This window comes from Primulina huaijiensis, chromosome 3 (assembly GCF_012295235.1).
Source record: "Primulina huaijiensis isolate GDHJ02 chromosome 3, ASM1229523v2, whole genome shotgun sequence".
NCBI lineage: Eukaryota > Viridiplantae > Streptophyta > Magnoliopsida > Lamiales > Gesneriaceae > Primulina > Primulina huaijiensis.
Window position 1 is genome coordinate 29,833,049 of NC_133308.1, and position 16,642 is coordinate 29,849,690.

Sequence of the window (16,642 nt, forward strand, 5' to 3'; positions counted from 1 at the left end):
GCATGAAACCATACAAAGATTTAGTTAAACGACAAACTTTCTCCCCCTCACTTCGAAGGCTACAACTCTCCCCGTGCAGACTCTGAAAACCCTGAAGCAAGACCATACAAATTTCCTCATCGAGATCCTTTTGGAGAAAATCATTTGCAACGTCCATTTGGTAAAGAGATCAATTACAAATGGCAACAACACTAAGCAAACAACGGACAGTTGTAATCTTAGCAACGTGAGAGAATGTATCATGGTAATCAATCTCATGAAGTTGTGTATAGCCCTTGGCGACAAGACGTGCTTTAAAATGGTCTATATCAATAGGGTACTTGATTTTACAAAATCCATTTGTTGCCCATAGCAATCTTACCAGGAGGCAACTGAACAATGTCCATTGCGTGGTTAGCATCCAACGCCGCTAATTCCTAGGCCATAGCTTTTTGCCAACGGGAATCAAGCATCGCCTCTTGGTATGTATGGGCTTCCTTGACTGAAGAGATATGGGACAAGAAGGCTTTAGAGGAAGATGAAATATTGGAGTAACTAACATAATTCTAGATGAAATGGTGGGAAAGATGATTGTTTCGTGCGGTAGAACAAACAAAATCTTGGGTGATGAGAAACACGAGATGAACTTCGAATAGGTGGCGACGAGGGAACAACATGAGAAATATGATTCTCAGGGATGAAGGAAAGGTGAGGAGACATATCCTCATGAAGAGAAAAAGAAGGCAATGAAAGAAAAACAAATGCAGGAGCTGAAGTGTGAGAAAAAAAAATTTATATTCTCTTGAAATATTCTAACATCTCGTGAAATAAAAAAATTATGAGTTGCAAGATCTTGAACTCGATAATCCTTTTGTGTAGATAAGTAACCAAGAAAAACACATGCATTAGCTTGAGGAGCAAATTTGTCACCTCCAGACAGCATAGAAGCATAGCACAAACAACCTAGTACACGTAAATGGGAATATGGTTTTTCTGATGTTCCATTTATTTGAATTAATCTTATTATATAATTTAAACCAAACATTTGAAATATAAAAATATGTTACTCATAGCTCGATTGTTAGTATTTTATTATATTTAAAAAAAGACTATTTGAAAGGCAAGCTCGTGTCATTTCATGTGCAAAAGTAGATGATATATATTTTTCGATCTGTATAAATAAATTAACAACATACCTGCTGTTATTCTACTTGTCGAGTCCTTCCAAATCAGTGCAGAAGAGACAATCATATTGAGCTAGTTTGTAGTGACACCTCACCAAGAAATTTATAACAGTGCAAAAGCAAAAGCAAAAGCAAAAGCAAAAGCAAAAGTTTGTGTGGGCTCTTCCTTCGCAAACTTAGTCCGACTTCAATTATTTTTTCGAAGAAAGAGGCAGTTAAAGTGATTTACTGTGTTCCATTAAAATGATTTTTTTAGACGGATAAAATTATTTTCCTATTACTATGCATATAACAATATCAAAAGAAACTTAAAAAACAATCAAGTTTATAATTTTTATAAAATAATTATGCTTACGAAGTTTCTAAATAAAATAATTCATCCTATATATACAACTCGAGAGAGAGGATATGGTTGAACTCGGTGAACCGTTGATATCCCATATTTTAAAATTAATAATTTATAGTGAAATTAAGCACAAATGAAATTTGTTTTGTAACATAAAGTAAAGTGTTGAAAAATTATTTAAAAATATGTTAAATATTTGTGTTGAAAATGTGAATGTTGAATGTTGAAAATTAGGTAAAATTAGGTGTTGAATATTGAAAATTAGTGTGTGATGATGTAGGTAATGATGTATTTTATTTTTGGATTATTTGTAAAAATTTTCTATAAATAGATCTCTCATTTGTGAAGAAAATCACAATTGAGTTGAGAGAAAAATATTATAAAGTGTGTAGTGTGATAATTTTGAGAGTTTGAGATTTTTACTTTTTTACCGTAAATTTTTACTTTTTCACAACACGTTATCAGCACGAAGCTCTAAAAGTCCTCCATATTTTTCCAAGCTCCGAACAGAAGAAAAAGGTAACAAAAGTAATAATATTTATTTTACTGTTATTTATTTATTGTTTATATATGTAATATATAATATAATGTTATTGTTAGAAATAATAAAAATAATTTTTTCAAAAACTTGTTATAAATCCTGGGAGGATGTTAAGACGACATCCCACACTCCCGGTAAGGGATACGACAAGTATAAAAGCCTATAAGGTTTTTTAAACAAAATAACTTATGACACCTAATTATAATAATGTGATATGATATACATAATTATTTAAATATGACTAATATTATATACACCATATTATTACCATAAAATTATACAAATACATACATTTATTTTCTTATACACCAACGGTAATAAACGGTAACAAAACGGCTAGTTTTTGCTCTATAAATACAATCTCACAAATACATTCAATCACTCCAACTTTCTCTTCTTCTCTAAAAATTATTCTTCATCAAATTTTCGAAGAAAAAAAGAAGATGGCTTTCACGAGGTTATTTTTAATTATTTTGGTTATCATACTCACCAGTCTTGTATTTATCGGAGAATATCCTCCTCGTGTGTTTTCTTTATTTTTACGAATACTTGTACTTGTTGTTTATCCATTACTTTGTATTGCAATATTCATTAACTAATAAAATGCATCGTAATTTTTAGTACCACCATGGCAAACTTGGCAAAGCTCGAATTCATCGCTCTTGATATTACTGGGAAAAACTATATGCCATGGACTCTTGATGTAGAAATGCATCTTGAGTCATTGGGTCTAAGCGAGACCATTAAAGAAAATGGTATATCTTCATCACAAGAAAAAGCAAAAGCTATAATATTTTTACGACGACACCTTGATGAAGGTTTAAAATGTGAATATCTCATCGAAAAAGATCCCATGGCTCTGTGGAAAGGATTAAAAGAGAGATTTGAACATATAAGGGAAGTTATACTTCCGACCGCCCGTGATGAATGGAATATGTTAAGATTCCAAGACTTTAAAAAAGTCAGTGATTACAATTCAGCGATGTATAGAATAATCTCGCAGTTAAAATTTTGTGGACATGAGGTTACAGAATCGGAAATGCTTGAAAAAACATTTTCCACGTTTCACGCATCAAATATAACACTACAGCAACAATATAGAGTGCGTGGATTTGCGAGATATTCTGAACTCATCGCCTGTCTTCTTGTGGCGGAAAAGAACAACGAGCTATTAATGAGAAATCATCAGTCCCGACCCACTGGATCAACAGCATTTCCAGAAGTAAATGCTGTAAGTAAAAATGAATTTAAACCTGGAAACCAAAATCAAATTCAAAGACAAGGTTTTGGTCGAGGTCGAGGTCGAGGTCGAGGTCGTGGACGTGGACGTGGACGAGGAAGTGGTCGTGGTCGTGGACGCGGCCGTGGTTTTGAAAATAATCGAGATAGTTATTTCTATAACTCATCTCAAAATAACGTCCCAAACCATCCACAGAAAAGGCATCAAGAAAACATGAGTGTTAATGAAAATCACTCGAAAAGATTTGAAAGTTCTTGTTTCAGATGCGGCACTCCAGGACATTGGTCTCGTATTTGTCGAGCCCCTGAGCATCTTTGCAAACTTTATAAAGAATCGATAAAGGGGAAAGAAAAGGAGACCAACTTCACTGAGCGAAGTGACCGTTTGAGTGATTCAACTCATTTTGATGCTGCTGATTTTATGAATGATTTCTCTGGAAATGATCAATATGTTGGTGGGATAGAAATGAACAATATTGATGCTGCAGATTTTCTCAATGATTTCTCTGAAAATGAACAATATAGTGGTAGAATATAAATGTACAATAATTTATTTTTCATGTATTTATATGATAATGTTTTATTGTACAATTATGATATGTGTTATATTTAAATATGTATTGTCATTAATTTTTTTTCATTGCATATTTTTTGAAGTTCAAATATGGAAAATGCTATGAGCAAAGCTGAAGTTTGCATACCCGATAGTGGTACAACGCACACTATCCTCCGAGATAAAAGATATTTCTTGGAACTAAAACCAACAAAAACAACGGTGAATACAATATCAGGTCCTGTAGACTTGATTAAAGGATGTGGTAAAGCACAATTTTTGTTACCTAATGGTACAAAATTTTTGATCAATGATGCTTTATATTCACCACAATCGAAAAGAAATTTGTTGAGTTTTAATGATATATATTCCCATGGGTATGATACTCAAACAATGAATGAAGGGAATGAGAAATATATGTGTCTTACCACATATAAATCAGGAAAGAAATATGTGATTGAAAAACTACCAATGCTCCCTACTGGATTGCATTATACACATATACGTCCCATTGAATCAAACATGGTAATTGATAATTCTTCAATATTAACCAATTGGCATGATCGATTAGGACATCCTGGTTCAACAATGATGCGAAGAATTATAGAAAATACACATGGTCATCCATTGAAAGACCAGAAGATCTTTCAGAATAATAAGTTTCAATGTAAAGCATGTTCTCTTGGAAAACTTATTATAAGACCATCACCAGCCAAAATCCAAACTGAATCACCAATGTTTCTTGAACGTATTCAGGGTGATATTTGTGGACCAATCCATCCACCATGTGGACCATTCAGATACTTTATGGTATTGATTGATGCCTCCAGCAGATGGTCACATGTATGTTTATTGTCAACTCGAAATGTTGCATTTGCAAGATTACTTGCTCAAATAATAAAATTGAGGAATCAATTTCCCGATTATACAATCAAGAAAATTAGACTTGATAATGCTGGTGAATTTACTTCCCAGACTTTCAATGATTATTGTATGTCTATGGGAATCATTGTTGAGCATCCTGTTGCTCATGTACATACTCAAAATGGATTGGCTGAATCATTGATTAAACGTCTGCAAATGATTGCTAGACCAATGATTATGAAAACAAAGCTCCCTATTTCTATATGGGGACATGCAATTTTACATGCTGCTTCATTAATTCGCATCAGACCAAGTGCATATCATAAATACTCCCCATTGCAGCTTGCATTTGGTAAAGAACCAGACATTTCTCATCTGAGAATTTTTGGATGTATGGTGTATGTGCCTATTGCACCACCTCAACGAAAGAAAATGGGACCTCAAAGAAAGATTGGAATTTATATTGGTTATGATAGTCCATCGATCATTCGATATCTTGAACCACAGACAGGCGACGTGTTCACAGCACGTTTTGCTGATTGTCATTTTAATGAGGAAATCTTCCCAATGTTAGGGGGAGAACAGAAACATACCGAAAAAGAAATTACATGGTATGTATCATCATTGTTACATCTGGATCCAAGAACAAAACAATGTGAAAAAGATGTACAGCAAATTGTGCACTTGCAAAGAATAGCAAATCAAATACCAGATGCATTTGCAGACACAAAAGGGGTAACTAAATCATATATACATGCTGCAAATGCCCCTGCTCGAATTGAAATTCCGAAGAAACAAATTGAAGATAGTCATGATGTCATTAAACGCCTGAAGCGTGGAAGGCCAGTTGGTTCCAAGGATAAAAATCCTCGAAAAAGAAAATTCATAGAGAAACACAATGATCACAAAATAGAGAATGATGTTCCTGAAGAAACACATAATGATCACAAAATAGAGAATGATGTTCCTGAAGAAACACATGATGATGAAAATGTTTTGTCAGAACCACAAACTGACGAGAATCATGAAATCTCTATCAATTATATTAATACTGGAAAAATATGGAACCGAAAAGATATAGAAGAAATTGATGATATATTTTCTTATAATGTGGCAATCGACATCATAAATGATAATGAAGATCATGAACCAAAATCTTTTGGTGAATGTAAAAATCGGCAGGATTGGATAAAATGGAAAGATGCCATCCAGGTTGAATTGGATTCGCTAAATAAACGTAATGTTTTTGGACCTATAGTCCTTACACCTGAAGGTGTAAAACCTGTTGGATACAAATGGGTTTTTATTCGAAAGCGAAATGAGAAAAATGAAATAGTAAGATATAAAGCTCGACTTGTTGCACAAGGTTTTTCTCAAAGGCCTGGAATTGATTATGAAGAAACGTATTCTCCTGTGATGGATGCAATTACGTTTCGGTATTTGATTAGCTTGGCAGTATCTGAAAATTTAGAAATGCGTCTTATGGATGTTGTTACAGCCTACTTATATGGATCACTTGATAGTAATATATATATGAAAATCCCTGAAGGATTTAAGATGCCTGAAGCACAAAGTTCAAAACCCAGAGAATGTTATTCTGTGAAATTACTAAGATCATTATATGGGTTGAAGCAATCCGGCAGAATGTGGTATAATAGGCTAAGTGATCACTTGATGAAAAAGGGATATGTAAATAATTCAATATGCCCTTGTGTTTTCATTAAGAAAACAACATCCGGATGCGTAATTATTGCTGTATATGTTGATGATTTAAACATCATTGGAACAAATAAGGAAATTCAAGAAGTTGTGTCATACTTGAAAGAAGAATTTGAAATGAAGGATCTTGGAAAAACCAAGTATTGTCTGGGTTTACAAATTGAACAAAAAGAATGTGGAATATTTGTTCACCAGACAAATTATACAGAAAAGATCCTTAAACGTTTTAATATGGACAAATCAAATCCTTTAAGTACTCCAATGGTTGTTAGATCATTAAACATAGAAAAGGATCCATTCCGTCCATGTGAAGATGATGAAGATATTCTTGGTCCAGAAGTACCATATCTAAGTGCTATCGGTGCCCTTATGTATCTTACAAATTGTACAAGGCCTGATATATCTTTTGCCGTAAATTTATTGGCAAGATTTAGCACATATCCAACAAAGAGACATTGGAACGGAATTAAACATATATTCCGTTATCTACGAGGAACGACAGACTTGGGACTTTTGTATTCAAAAGATGCTAATCCAAGTATAATTGGTTATGCCGATGCTGGATACTTATCTGATCCACACAAAGCACGTTCTCAAACTGGATATGTATTTACTCGTGGAGGCACTGCAATTTCTTGGCGTTCACAGAAACAAACACTTGTAACAACTTCATCAAATCATGCCGAGATTATTGCACTACATGAAGCAAGCCGTGAATGTGTGTGGTTAAAATCAATGACTCAACATATCCAAATCTCATGCGGATTATCATTCGACGAGAAGCCTGTGATACTATATGAAGATAATGCTGCATGTGTTGCTCAAATGAAAGAAGGATACATAAAAAGCGACAGAACTAAACATATTCCTCCTAAGTTCTTCGCATTCACCAAGGAGCTTGAGAAGAATAAATGTATTGATGTTCGTCACATTCAATCAAGTGAAAACTCATCAGATCTCTTCACAAAGGCACTTCCTACGACAATATTCAGAAAGCACATATATAATATTGGGATGCGCAATCTACGAAATTTGTGAAGAATTGTTCGTGTCAACATGAGGGGGAGTTTACGTGACTGCACTCTTTTTCCCTTACTATGGTTTTTATCCCAATGGGTTTTTCCTAGTAAGGTTTTTAACGAGGCAGTATAAAAACACGTAATGTATACAATCATTATGATCATCATCACAAGGGGGAGTGTTGAAAAATTATTTAAAAATGTGTTAAATATTTGTGTTGAAAATGTGAATGTTGAATGTTGAAAATTAGGTAAAATTAGGTGTTGAATATTGAAAATTAGTGTGTGATGATGTAGGTAATGATGTATTTTATTTTTGGATTATTTGTAAAAATTTTCTATAAATAGATCTCTCATTTGTGAAGAAAATCACAATTGAGTTGAGAGAAAAATATTATAAAGTGTGTAGTGTGATAATTTTGAGAGTTTGAGATTTTTACTTTTTTACCGTAAATTTTTACTTTTTCACAACATAAAGAACATTGTTTGAGGTTTATATATTTTTGAAACAAACAAGGGGCTGTCCGTAGGACGTGTCAGGCGATGGTTATCATGTCTATCTATTACTGTTTATTAATCTTTTTTTTAATAAATCCAGAAAATTTGTTTGTCATATTCTGTTTTTATGATTAAATATATTGATAAAATATTAAAATTTTAATTTATGACATGCAGTTTGGTGGACAGCATACTGTATATCTGTATAGACACTGAAGATCCAGTTCAATTCTGGGAAGCAACATTCGTTTTCATGTTTTTTTTTTTTTTTTACTTTCATGATCTTTATTTAAATATTAATCAAATTAATTATACAAGTAAATATTTTTTGTGTAATAAATTGTTATTTGTTTAACTATAATATGGTTTTCATTTAAATATAAAAAAAAATTGATTATAAAAAGAACGCAACATATAGGAAACCTCACTATCTTGTATAAATCACCACTTCCGCTCATGCGCATACGGCGCATACCCGATTGTATCTGGAAATCTCCATTCCACCATTACTATTGCACTTTTCCTCTTTACTAATAATCTGTCCTATCTTTTCACCCTTTCTTTGTCTCTCCTGCATTTTCTTTTTGATTTTTCTGATTAAGGTGCACGATTCATGAACCATCTCGATTTAGAAATATTTTCTGTAAATTTCTCTTTGGAAGCAATCATGGCAGTTTTTGTACTTGGTTTACTGCTTCTGTTAGCCATGGGCGACCATTCAGGTTAAGTACTGTTCTTGATCTTTGGTTTATTTAATTTTTTTCAAAAGCAGTATTTCTTCTCTTTTATTGTTGAAATAGAAGGTTCCTGAAAGTGAAATCTTTCTCGTTCTTCGTTTCTTTCCCCCTTTTTTTATGCTGGTCATCCCAAGACTGGGACTTTGATTGAACCCACTTACCGTTTTTACTTCCGCACATATTTTAGTGTTAAAGGAGGGCCATGAATTGTGCTGTTCCCTGGTCAGTTTTTCTAATTTTTCTTTAAAAATTTTAATAATGTGCAGATGCTGCTTATTGCGTTTGTAGTAGTGGGGGTGAGAGTGCATTTCAGAAGAATATCGACTATGCTTGTGGAGCTGGAGCTGATTGTTCAGCAATCCTTCAAAATGGGGCTTGTTTTAACCCAAATACCGCGAGAGACCACTGCAGCTATGCTGTGAATAGTTATTACCAGAGAAAGGGACAAACTTCTGGGAGCTGTGATTTTGCAGGCACTGCCACAGTGTCTCCTACCGCCCCTAGTATGAATCATTTGTTCTTTAATCCGTTAAATATCAGCTACTTTACCTTAATTGTTGTCTTGTTATTTGTGTAATTTGCAGATGTAGCTTCTGGCTGTGTGTATCCATCCAGTCCAAGGTTTGGGGTCTCTCTCTCTCTCTCTCTCTCTCTCTCTCTCTCTCTCTCTCTAAACTAATCGTGGATTCACGTCATATTTAGATCTTGCAATTCTTGAGTCGTAATTGAATTCTACTGAGTTGTTCTTTTAGCACCCAATATTCTTGTTTATCTATATCATGTTACTTGCATCTGGGAATGGATGTTCTTTGAAGAGGATGGACAGTAATAGATGAGAAATTTTCTTATCCAATTCCATACCCGATCGAGTATCTTTAATTCCCAGTGAAGCCCAAATATACCAAATTAGTCGAGTGAATTGTTTTTATGTGGGATGTGTAAATGCCGTTAGCCTTGGTTTTGCGACACCTTCTTAGCAATTGAACTTCCCTTCTCGATCTCCCTGTACGTGCATATTGACTCGATCCGGGTTTGTAGTTACTGCATTATTATTTGTGATCAGTGCATAATTTTAAATCTTATGCGTAGTTTCTTTAAAAGAGTAAAAATTTCTGTCAATTCAATTAAGTCGTCCTCGTATCCCCTCGGTGGAATTCCGGAATTTGCTCTTGATCCTGAATGATTCAATTCATTACAGCGGAGGTAGCACAACACCGACGACCAACCCGACTTTCGGAGGAACACCAAACTCGAGTACCCGTGGCAACACAACAGGTGCAATGCCAGGCTCAACTTTTACTCCTGGAATTGGTCTTGCACCCACAGGAACTGGATTTGGCAACCCTGATGGTAGCTCAGCACTGTCACCCCATTTCACTACTACTATCTTTATGCTGTTGTCTTTCTCCTTCGCTCTTTTATTCAGTCCAAGAATCTAACGAAAGACAAGTTACGTAGACCGATGCCACGCGTTTCTTGAATGGACGGCAGTCGGTTGCCCAAGAGATTTGGATGTGTCGGGATTGTTGGGGGAAGATTTTGTTTTCATTTCTGGTAGACGAGGAGAAAAGTAAAGAGGAATCTGGAGATGTGGTACTAGTATCTGCTCTTTTTGTGTACAAATTTTCCACGTACATCCTGGTAGGGAGGCAGTGCAGTTTTTTCAATATGGTTTTATATTTCGTCACTCCACGTTTCTTGCGCACTTGGGCTAATTTGTAGTCTAATATCATATACATTTTATCGAAGTTAACGGCCGCTTACTAGATTTTTAAACCATAAATCTAGATCTGGTCTAAAGAAAGAACAAAAAAAGTTCTCGACAAAATTTTTGGTGATGAACAATTCATTCTTATTGAGAGTGAAAATAAAAAGCAACATATCAAGTTGTGATTCACTAATATATTTTTAGATGGTGACCGCGTGCAGTTTCATAGAAATTGGTTTTCATCAAAATATATTTATAGTTGATTTTCTCGTGATTAATTTTTTCTGATCAAATAAATTCTAATAAGATCGTATAAAAAATACTAGTAGCGAAATAAGTGCAAAAACAGTGCCAACGTTTTGATATATATTTAATTTAATAACAACGCTTATTTAAAAAGATGGACGGAATCTCGAAAAATAAATTACGCTAGAAGGAGGGCTTGAACCTCCGACCTTGTGGTTAACAGCCACACGCTCTAACCAACTGAGCTATTCCAGCTTCACATCCAGATGATTAGAATTGTTTTATATGTACACATATATATGTTTGTAGTAATCTCTTTAATTGCTTCCCGGAGAAAATTAATGGCATGGTCTGCCTGCTTCCTTCGGCGGCAGAGGTGAAGAGAAATGTGGAGAAGAGCCGCGTGTCTGCTTTCGAGAAGAAGCTTTTCATCGGAACAAGAAATACCAAGCCTCTATTCCTTCCTCCAACCATCAATTTTTGCACTGAGAAGAACAACTTCTCAACCGCAAGCAACCCTTTCAAAACCTCAAGAAAACTCCCTTTCACAAGCTCAAAGATCCAATCTTGAGACCAATCTTCAACAATTCCTTTTCGACCATTACACAGATGAGGCCTGGAAAGCTTTCAAGACTTTCACCAATTGTTCTTCTTTTCCGAGTAAGTCGCTCACCAACTCGTTAATTATCCACCTGTCGTCGCTATCTGATGCCCATAATATCAAGAGAGCATTTGCGTCGGTGGTTTATTTGTTGGAAAAGAATCCTTCATTGTTAGAACATGAAAGTGTGAAGAAACTTTTGGATTCCCTGAAAATTGCCAACAGTGGCGCGCCTGCTTTTGCATTGGTGAGAAACATGCTCAAGAACAGGTTTTTCATGCCTTTCGAAATGTGGGGCGTTGTTCTTGTTGATATCTGTAGGCAAAACGGGAGCTTTGATGCTTTTTTGAGTGTTTTCCACGAGAGTTGTAGGATTTCTATCGATGAGAAGCTGAATTTATTGAAACCTGATTTGGTTGCGTGTAACGCTGTGTTAGAATGTTACTGTCGTGAGCTTGAATCTATAAGTGATGCTGAGAAAGTGATTGAAACTATGTCTGTTTTGGGCGTTAGGCCGGACAAATTTACTTTAGGATTTCTCGGGTATTTGTATGCTCTTAAGGGGCTTCAGGAGAAGGTAATGGAGTTGGATAGTTTCATGGGCAGGTTTGGTATATCTGATAAAAAGGTTCTTTCTGATAATGTGATTCGTGGGTATGTGAAATCAGGTGATCTCCAGTCAGCATCGGCTACTATTCTCCGCTATTTGAAAGAAGGGGAAGAACAGTGTTTTAGTGAAGGAACCTGTAATGAAATCGTGGAAGGGTTTTTGCAAAATGGGAATTTAAAAGGTTTAGCGAATTTGGTCGTGGAATCTCAAAAGTTGGAACCTGCATCATTTGAAGTGGACAAGTCTGTAGGTTATGGAGTCATTACTGCCTGTATCAATCTTGGCTTATTGGACAAGGCCCAGAACATTCTCCATGAAATGAACGTGCAGGGAGCTTCCGTTGGACTTGGGGCCTATGTACCAATTCTGAAGGCTTATTCCAGAGAGAAACGAACAGCTGAAGCTGCACAATTAGTTTCCGAAATCTGTAACTTGGGACTGCCATTGGATGTTGTTACATATGATTCTTTAATCGAATCATCCATGTCCTGCCAAGATTTTCGGTCTGCATTTTCTCTATACCGCGACATGAGAGAATCAAGAGTATGCGAGTTGAAAGGCAGTTACTTGACAATCATGACAGGTCTTACAGAGCATCATAGGCCTGAGCTGATGGCTGCTTTCATGGATGAAGTTGTTCAGGACCCTCGGGTTGAAGTGGGAACACATGACTGGAATTCTATAATTCACGCCTTTTGTAAGGCCGGTAGAATGGGAGATGCTAGGCGGACCTTCAGGAGGATGATTTTCTTGCAGTTTGAACCGAATGAACAGACATATTTATCCCTTATTAATGGATATGTCGCCATGGAGAAATATTTTAGTGTTTTGTTGCTTTGGAATGAAGTTAAGAGGAAGGTTTTCGGGGAGGGGGAGAAAAGGTTGAAGTTAGATAATAGCTTGGTTGATGCATTTTTATTCGCGTTGGTCAGGGGTGGTTTCTTTGATGCTGTGATGCAAGTAGTCGAAAAATCTCAAGAAATGAAGATATTTGTTGATAAGTGGAGGTATAAGCAAGCATTTATGGAGAACCATAAGAAGCTGCGAGTGTCAAATTTGAGACGGAGAAACTTTAGAAAAATGGAATCACTTATTGCCTTCAAGAACTGGGCAGGGTTGAGCACTTGATCCAGTGTTGCAATGGTATCTAAGGTTTGTTCTTCTCTAGTTTCTGCACGGAGATGATTTATGTTATTGTTTGAAAGTGGCACGGTAAAGCTAACGAATCCGAAGATGGTCGTGGAGTTGATTGAGAAGGTGGTTTGAGGACTTTGGAGTATTGAAACTTAAATATAGGTTTTGATTTTTTTATTCATCTTACCGGTCGATGTATTCAGGTAGGCTCTTGTTTAAACAAATGTGTGGTCGGCCACCTCGGCCGGAGTGTTAGGTCATCCCCCATCAGGATCCATGCTCGGACTTGATCTTTCCAGCTAACAAGAACAGGAAACACAGCTCTCTATAGAAAGTTAAAATGGCTCATATTTTGGACAATTTTTATTCCTATGTAGGTTTTCAGCTGTTTAAGATTCAGACAGGATGTGTGACAAATATCAGTGTTCTGTTTCTTGTTATTAAACGATATATCTACCACATGCCTTTTGATGCATTGGTGGTTTCAAAGAGTACTTTGATGCCTATTTCATAGAGCTGGATTTTTTGATGCATCTAATTTTAAATTTTTTTTTATTTTACTTTTGAAAGATCTTTTAAATTATTATGGGAAAAGTGATTCTTTTCTTTTTCTTTTTCTTTTTTTTTTCTTTTTCCTTGAAGATGGTGTGATTCTTTTTAAAACATGCATGATTTATTTTAAGTATTGANAGACGATAGAAACAGTTTGATTTTTAAAATTTCATTTTTGGGTTATTTTTGTGTATTTTTCTATCAACTCAAATGCTCATTTTCTCCTTTAAATTTATTTTCCTTTTTTTACCTGTTTTAATGTCCATTTTGTCAAAATTATTTTTTGACAATATTGATAAGCATATATTAAATAATAAATTTATGTTCCTGCAATCTTGACTGTAAACAAAAACTCAAGCTCCATCGATACTTTCTGAGCTCAAACAACCTAAAGGTAAGCTCAAAAGCCTTTGTAACTTTGGAAAACCTGTTTAGTTTTTATCCGATCAATGTGCACGGATCATGTAACCATTCGTATCCGTTCCTCTTGATTTTAGTATCTGTTGTGTTTCTCTTGAGCCATCGGGGGTTGAATCTGGTTTTTCTGTAGCTAATCCCTTTACAATCGAAGCCACGCTATTGGTTGAATTTTCATTGTGTTGATATTAGGGGAAAAAAATAGCCCGTTTGAAGAAATTTTCTTATACTATGCTGTGCTATGGGTTTTGTTTCTCATACTTAGCAGCGTACTTCGATTGGAATTTTATCAAAAATTAAAAGTTTTGTTTCTCGAATTTAGCAGAGTATTTCAATTGGAGTTTCGTGGAAAATTAAAAGTTGGGTTGTGTTTCTCATATTTATCCTCAAATTATCGTTACTATTCTAAGAACAGGTTTTCCTAAGGAGTAACTATGGGGCAAGAGGGTTGAAGGAGGGATAAATGTGATATTTATTCCATATCCTGAAATGACTCCGAAATTGGCTATTTATAGTACAAGAGAATCTTCAAGTTATATGATATATATTAGCTTTCACATTAGTTTAGTGGCATATTATGGAAATTTTTTGAATTCTTGGTTCTTGATTAAATTGTTGTACATTTGATACCCACCGAATACAGGCTAAACGGGCTAAATTTTTTGAGTATGTTTGAGCTTCCTGACAGGCCTCATATTAACCTGCAAAGAAAAAATGACTTGGGTCGTGGGGTGAGCAGTGGTGGAGGACAGAGCTCGCTTGGGTACTTGTTTGGAAGTGGTGAGGTGCTAAAACCGTCACCGGATAATGCCAAAGACGTTGCAACTGAAAGTCAGGGCTTCACATAAAGAACCTGCACCAAAGCCTAATGCTGCTGCTCAGCCTGTGGATGATAGTAAGCAAATTCCTGCGGGCATTCAGAGTAGCACGATGAATAAGCACTCTAGATCTGGTGGGACAACATTTGCAATTTCATCACGGCATGATCTAGCTCGTCAAACTATTGTTATGAGGTGCAGATTAATTTCTTTTTGTGATAACCGAAAACAAAAGGTGCATATATAAAGGGACATGTTTGAAAAATACTTGTGTTTTCTAAGACTTTGAGACCTGTTTTTCTCTCATATCATTTGTTCAATGGTCTTCTCTCTTCGAGAATGTACAAACAGACATCCTATTTTTACCTCTCTCCAGGAATATGAGTTCACGTTTGGCTTGTTTCTTGATTTCTTGGCCTGTTAGGCTGTTACTGGTTGTAACTAGGGAGGATTTGTCTCAATTAATGAAAGAAGGGCTACGTGAGCCATTTGATATATTTTTTCCATTACAGATACACTTTCTTCAACATGTACAGAATACCTTACATTTATTCCTAATTTGATATGTTGCAGGATTGGCCATCAACAAAGGTCCAGGCTGCTCCTGGTGGAGGTTCTACTCTGGGATATCTATTTGGTGGCGGCAGCAAATAAAATAAGATCGCCTGAAATCTTGAGGAAATGTTTATTCTTGTTTTGTGCTGTAAAACGTGGTTGTGTGCTGTGCCGCATGTATATGGGGGTGATTTCAATGTCCATGGTCTCTGGCCAAATAACACACAAGCTTGTATGCTGAACCACCAATATAATGCGATAAACTCTGTAAAACATTTCTGTTAATTTCACTCAGGTACAGCTCGGATGTACAAGATTAACGTTGTATTTCTCAATGTAAGGACCAAAATACCTTGTCATCATGTCAAATTTACTTGATCTTTTTTGTTAGATCAGGATTACAAACAAGATAGGCTTGGATGACCGCCATTGTTGCCCTTTTGCAAATTCATTCTCACTTTCTTTTTTCCCCTCAATCTAACTTATTAGACCAAATATCTAAGTCTTCTTTTACTATTTTTTAGATGCTTTCACTGGACTTCTCTTCCACCTCCAGCTTCAAAAATAGAAGATTTTTTTCACAAGCTTCTTGTGACCTGAAATCGCTCTGACCGAGTGAATTTCCTATCTAAGGACCTTGAGTCAATTTACTCGTAGCTGTGGGTATCACCATGAGTGAGTTCGAAATTACGTTCTGTATTGGCTTAGATGTAAACCCCCATCTCTTCCATAGTGACGGCATTACCAGAGAACATTAGATTTTGTGCAAAGCTTTTGATTTTCTTGGGATTTTGTTAAGATGAGAGAAAAGGCATAATGATTTTTAAAAAAATATTATTCAATCCAAGTTACCTTGCATTTGAAGATGTATGACATGATGGGGTTAGGAGCCTTTTATCACATCAGGCTTTGTAACTAAAAAATGAGACGCACGACACACAATGAGTGATTACAAAACCCAAACCATTCATCCCATGCACCGAACATTGCCTCAGTGTCATATGTCATCGATGACGAACAAGAATATTGTTTGCCATGGCCCAAGCATCGGTGTAGGTCACAGCATAGCCTAATAATCATTATCCTTAAGGCTGCAGGTGAGGGAGCTACCCATTTCTAATAGCTCAGATACCATTCAAATAGCTGCTAGCTACCCCATTCAAATTCTAGTATTTTAGACACTCTGCACTCAGCCTTGATTATGAAAAAAAATATATTTTTACTAGTATATAAAGTGCCTTAAATCTGAACATGCTTGATGCTGGTGAAAAAAATAAATTGAACTCTAAGTTCGAATTTGTTGGAAAATACTTGATTTGAGC

General features: G+C 35.6%; 2 protein-coding genes, 1 non-coding gene and 1 pseudogene across 3 annotated transcripts; 3 read left to right on the forward strand and 1 right to left on the reverse strand.

Moving 5' to 3' along the window:
* The first annotated feature begins 8,395 nt into the window (after positions 1 to 8,395).
* On the forward strand, positions 8,396 to 10,462 carry LOC140972412 (PLASMODESMATA CALLOSE-BINDING PROTEIN 2-like). Its single transcript, XM_073434849.1, has 4 exons — positions 8,396 to 8,664; positions 8,946 to 9,182; positions 9,264 to 9,300; positions 9,878 to 10,462. The coding sequence occupies exons 1-4, from the start codon at positions 8,556 to 8,558 to the stop codon at positions 10,116 to 10,118; spliced, it is 624 nt and encodes a 207-aa protein (XP_073290950.1). The 5' UTR covers positions 8,396 to 8,555; the 3' UTR covers positions 10,119 to 10,462.
* A 352-nt stretch (positions 10,463 to 10,814) lies between these two features.
* On the reverse strand, positions 10,815 to 10,888 carry TRNAN-GUU (transfer RNA asparagine (anticodon GUU)). The gene has a single exon. It is a non-coding gene; the product is annotated as a tRNA-Asn (tRNA).
* A 66-nt stretch (positions 10,889 to 10,954) lies between these two features.
* Positions 10,955 to 14,773, forward strand: LOC140974556 (pentatricopeptide repeat-containing protein At1g69290). Its single transcript, XM_073438075.1, has 2 exons — positions 10,955 to 12,996; positions 14,636 to 14,773. The coding sequence occupies exon 1, from the start codon at positions 11,020 to 11,022 to the stop codon at positions 12,970 to 12,972; it is 1,953 nt and encodes a 650-aa protein (XP_073294176.1). The 5' UTR covers positions 10,955 to 11,019; the 3' UTR covers positions 12,973 to 12,996; positions 14,636 to 14,773.
* On the forward strand, positions 13,934 to 15,419 carry LOC140974557 (protein SPIRAL1-like 1; annotated as a pseudogene).
* Positions 15,420 to 16,642: the final 1,223 nt, after the last annotated feature.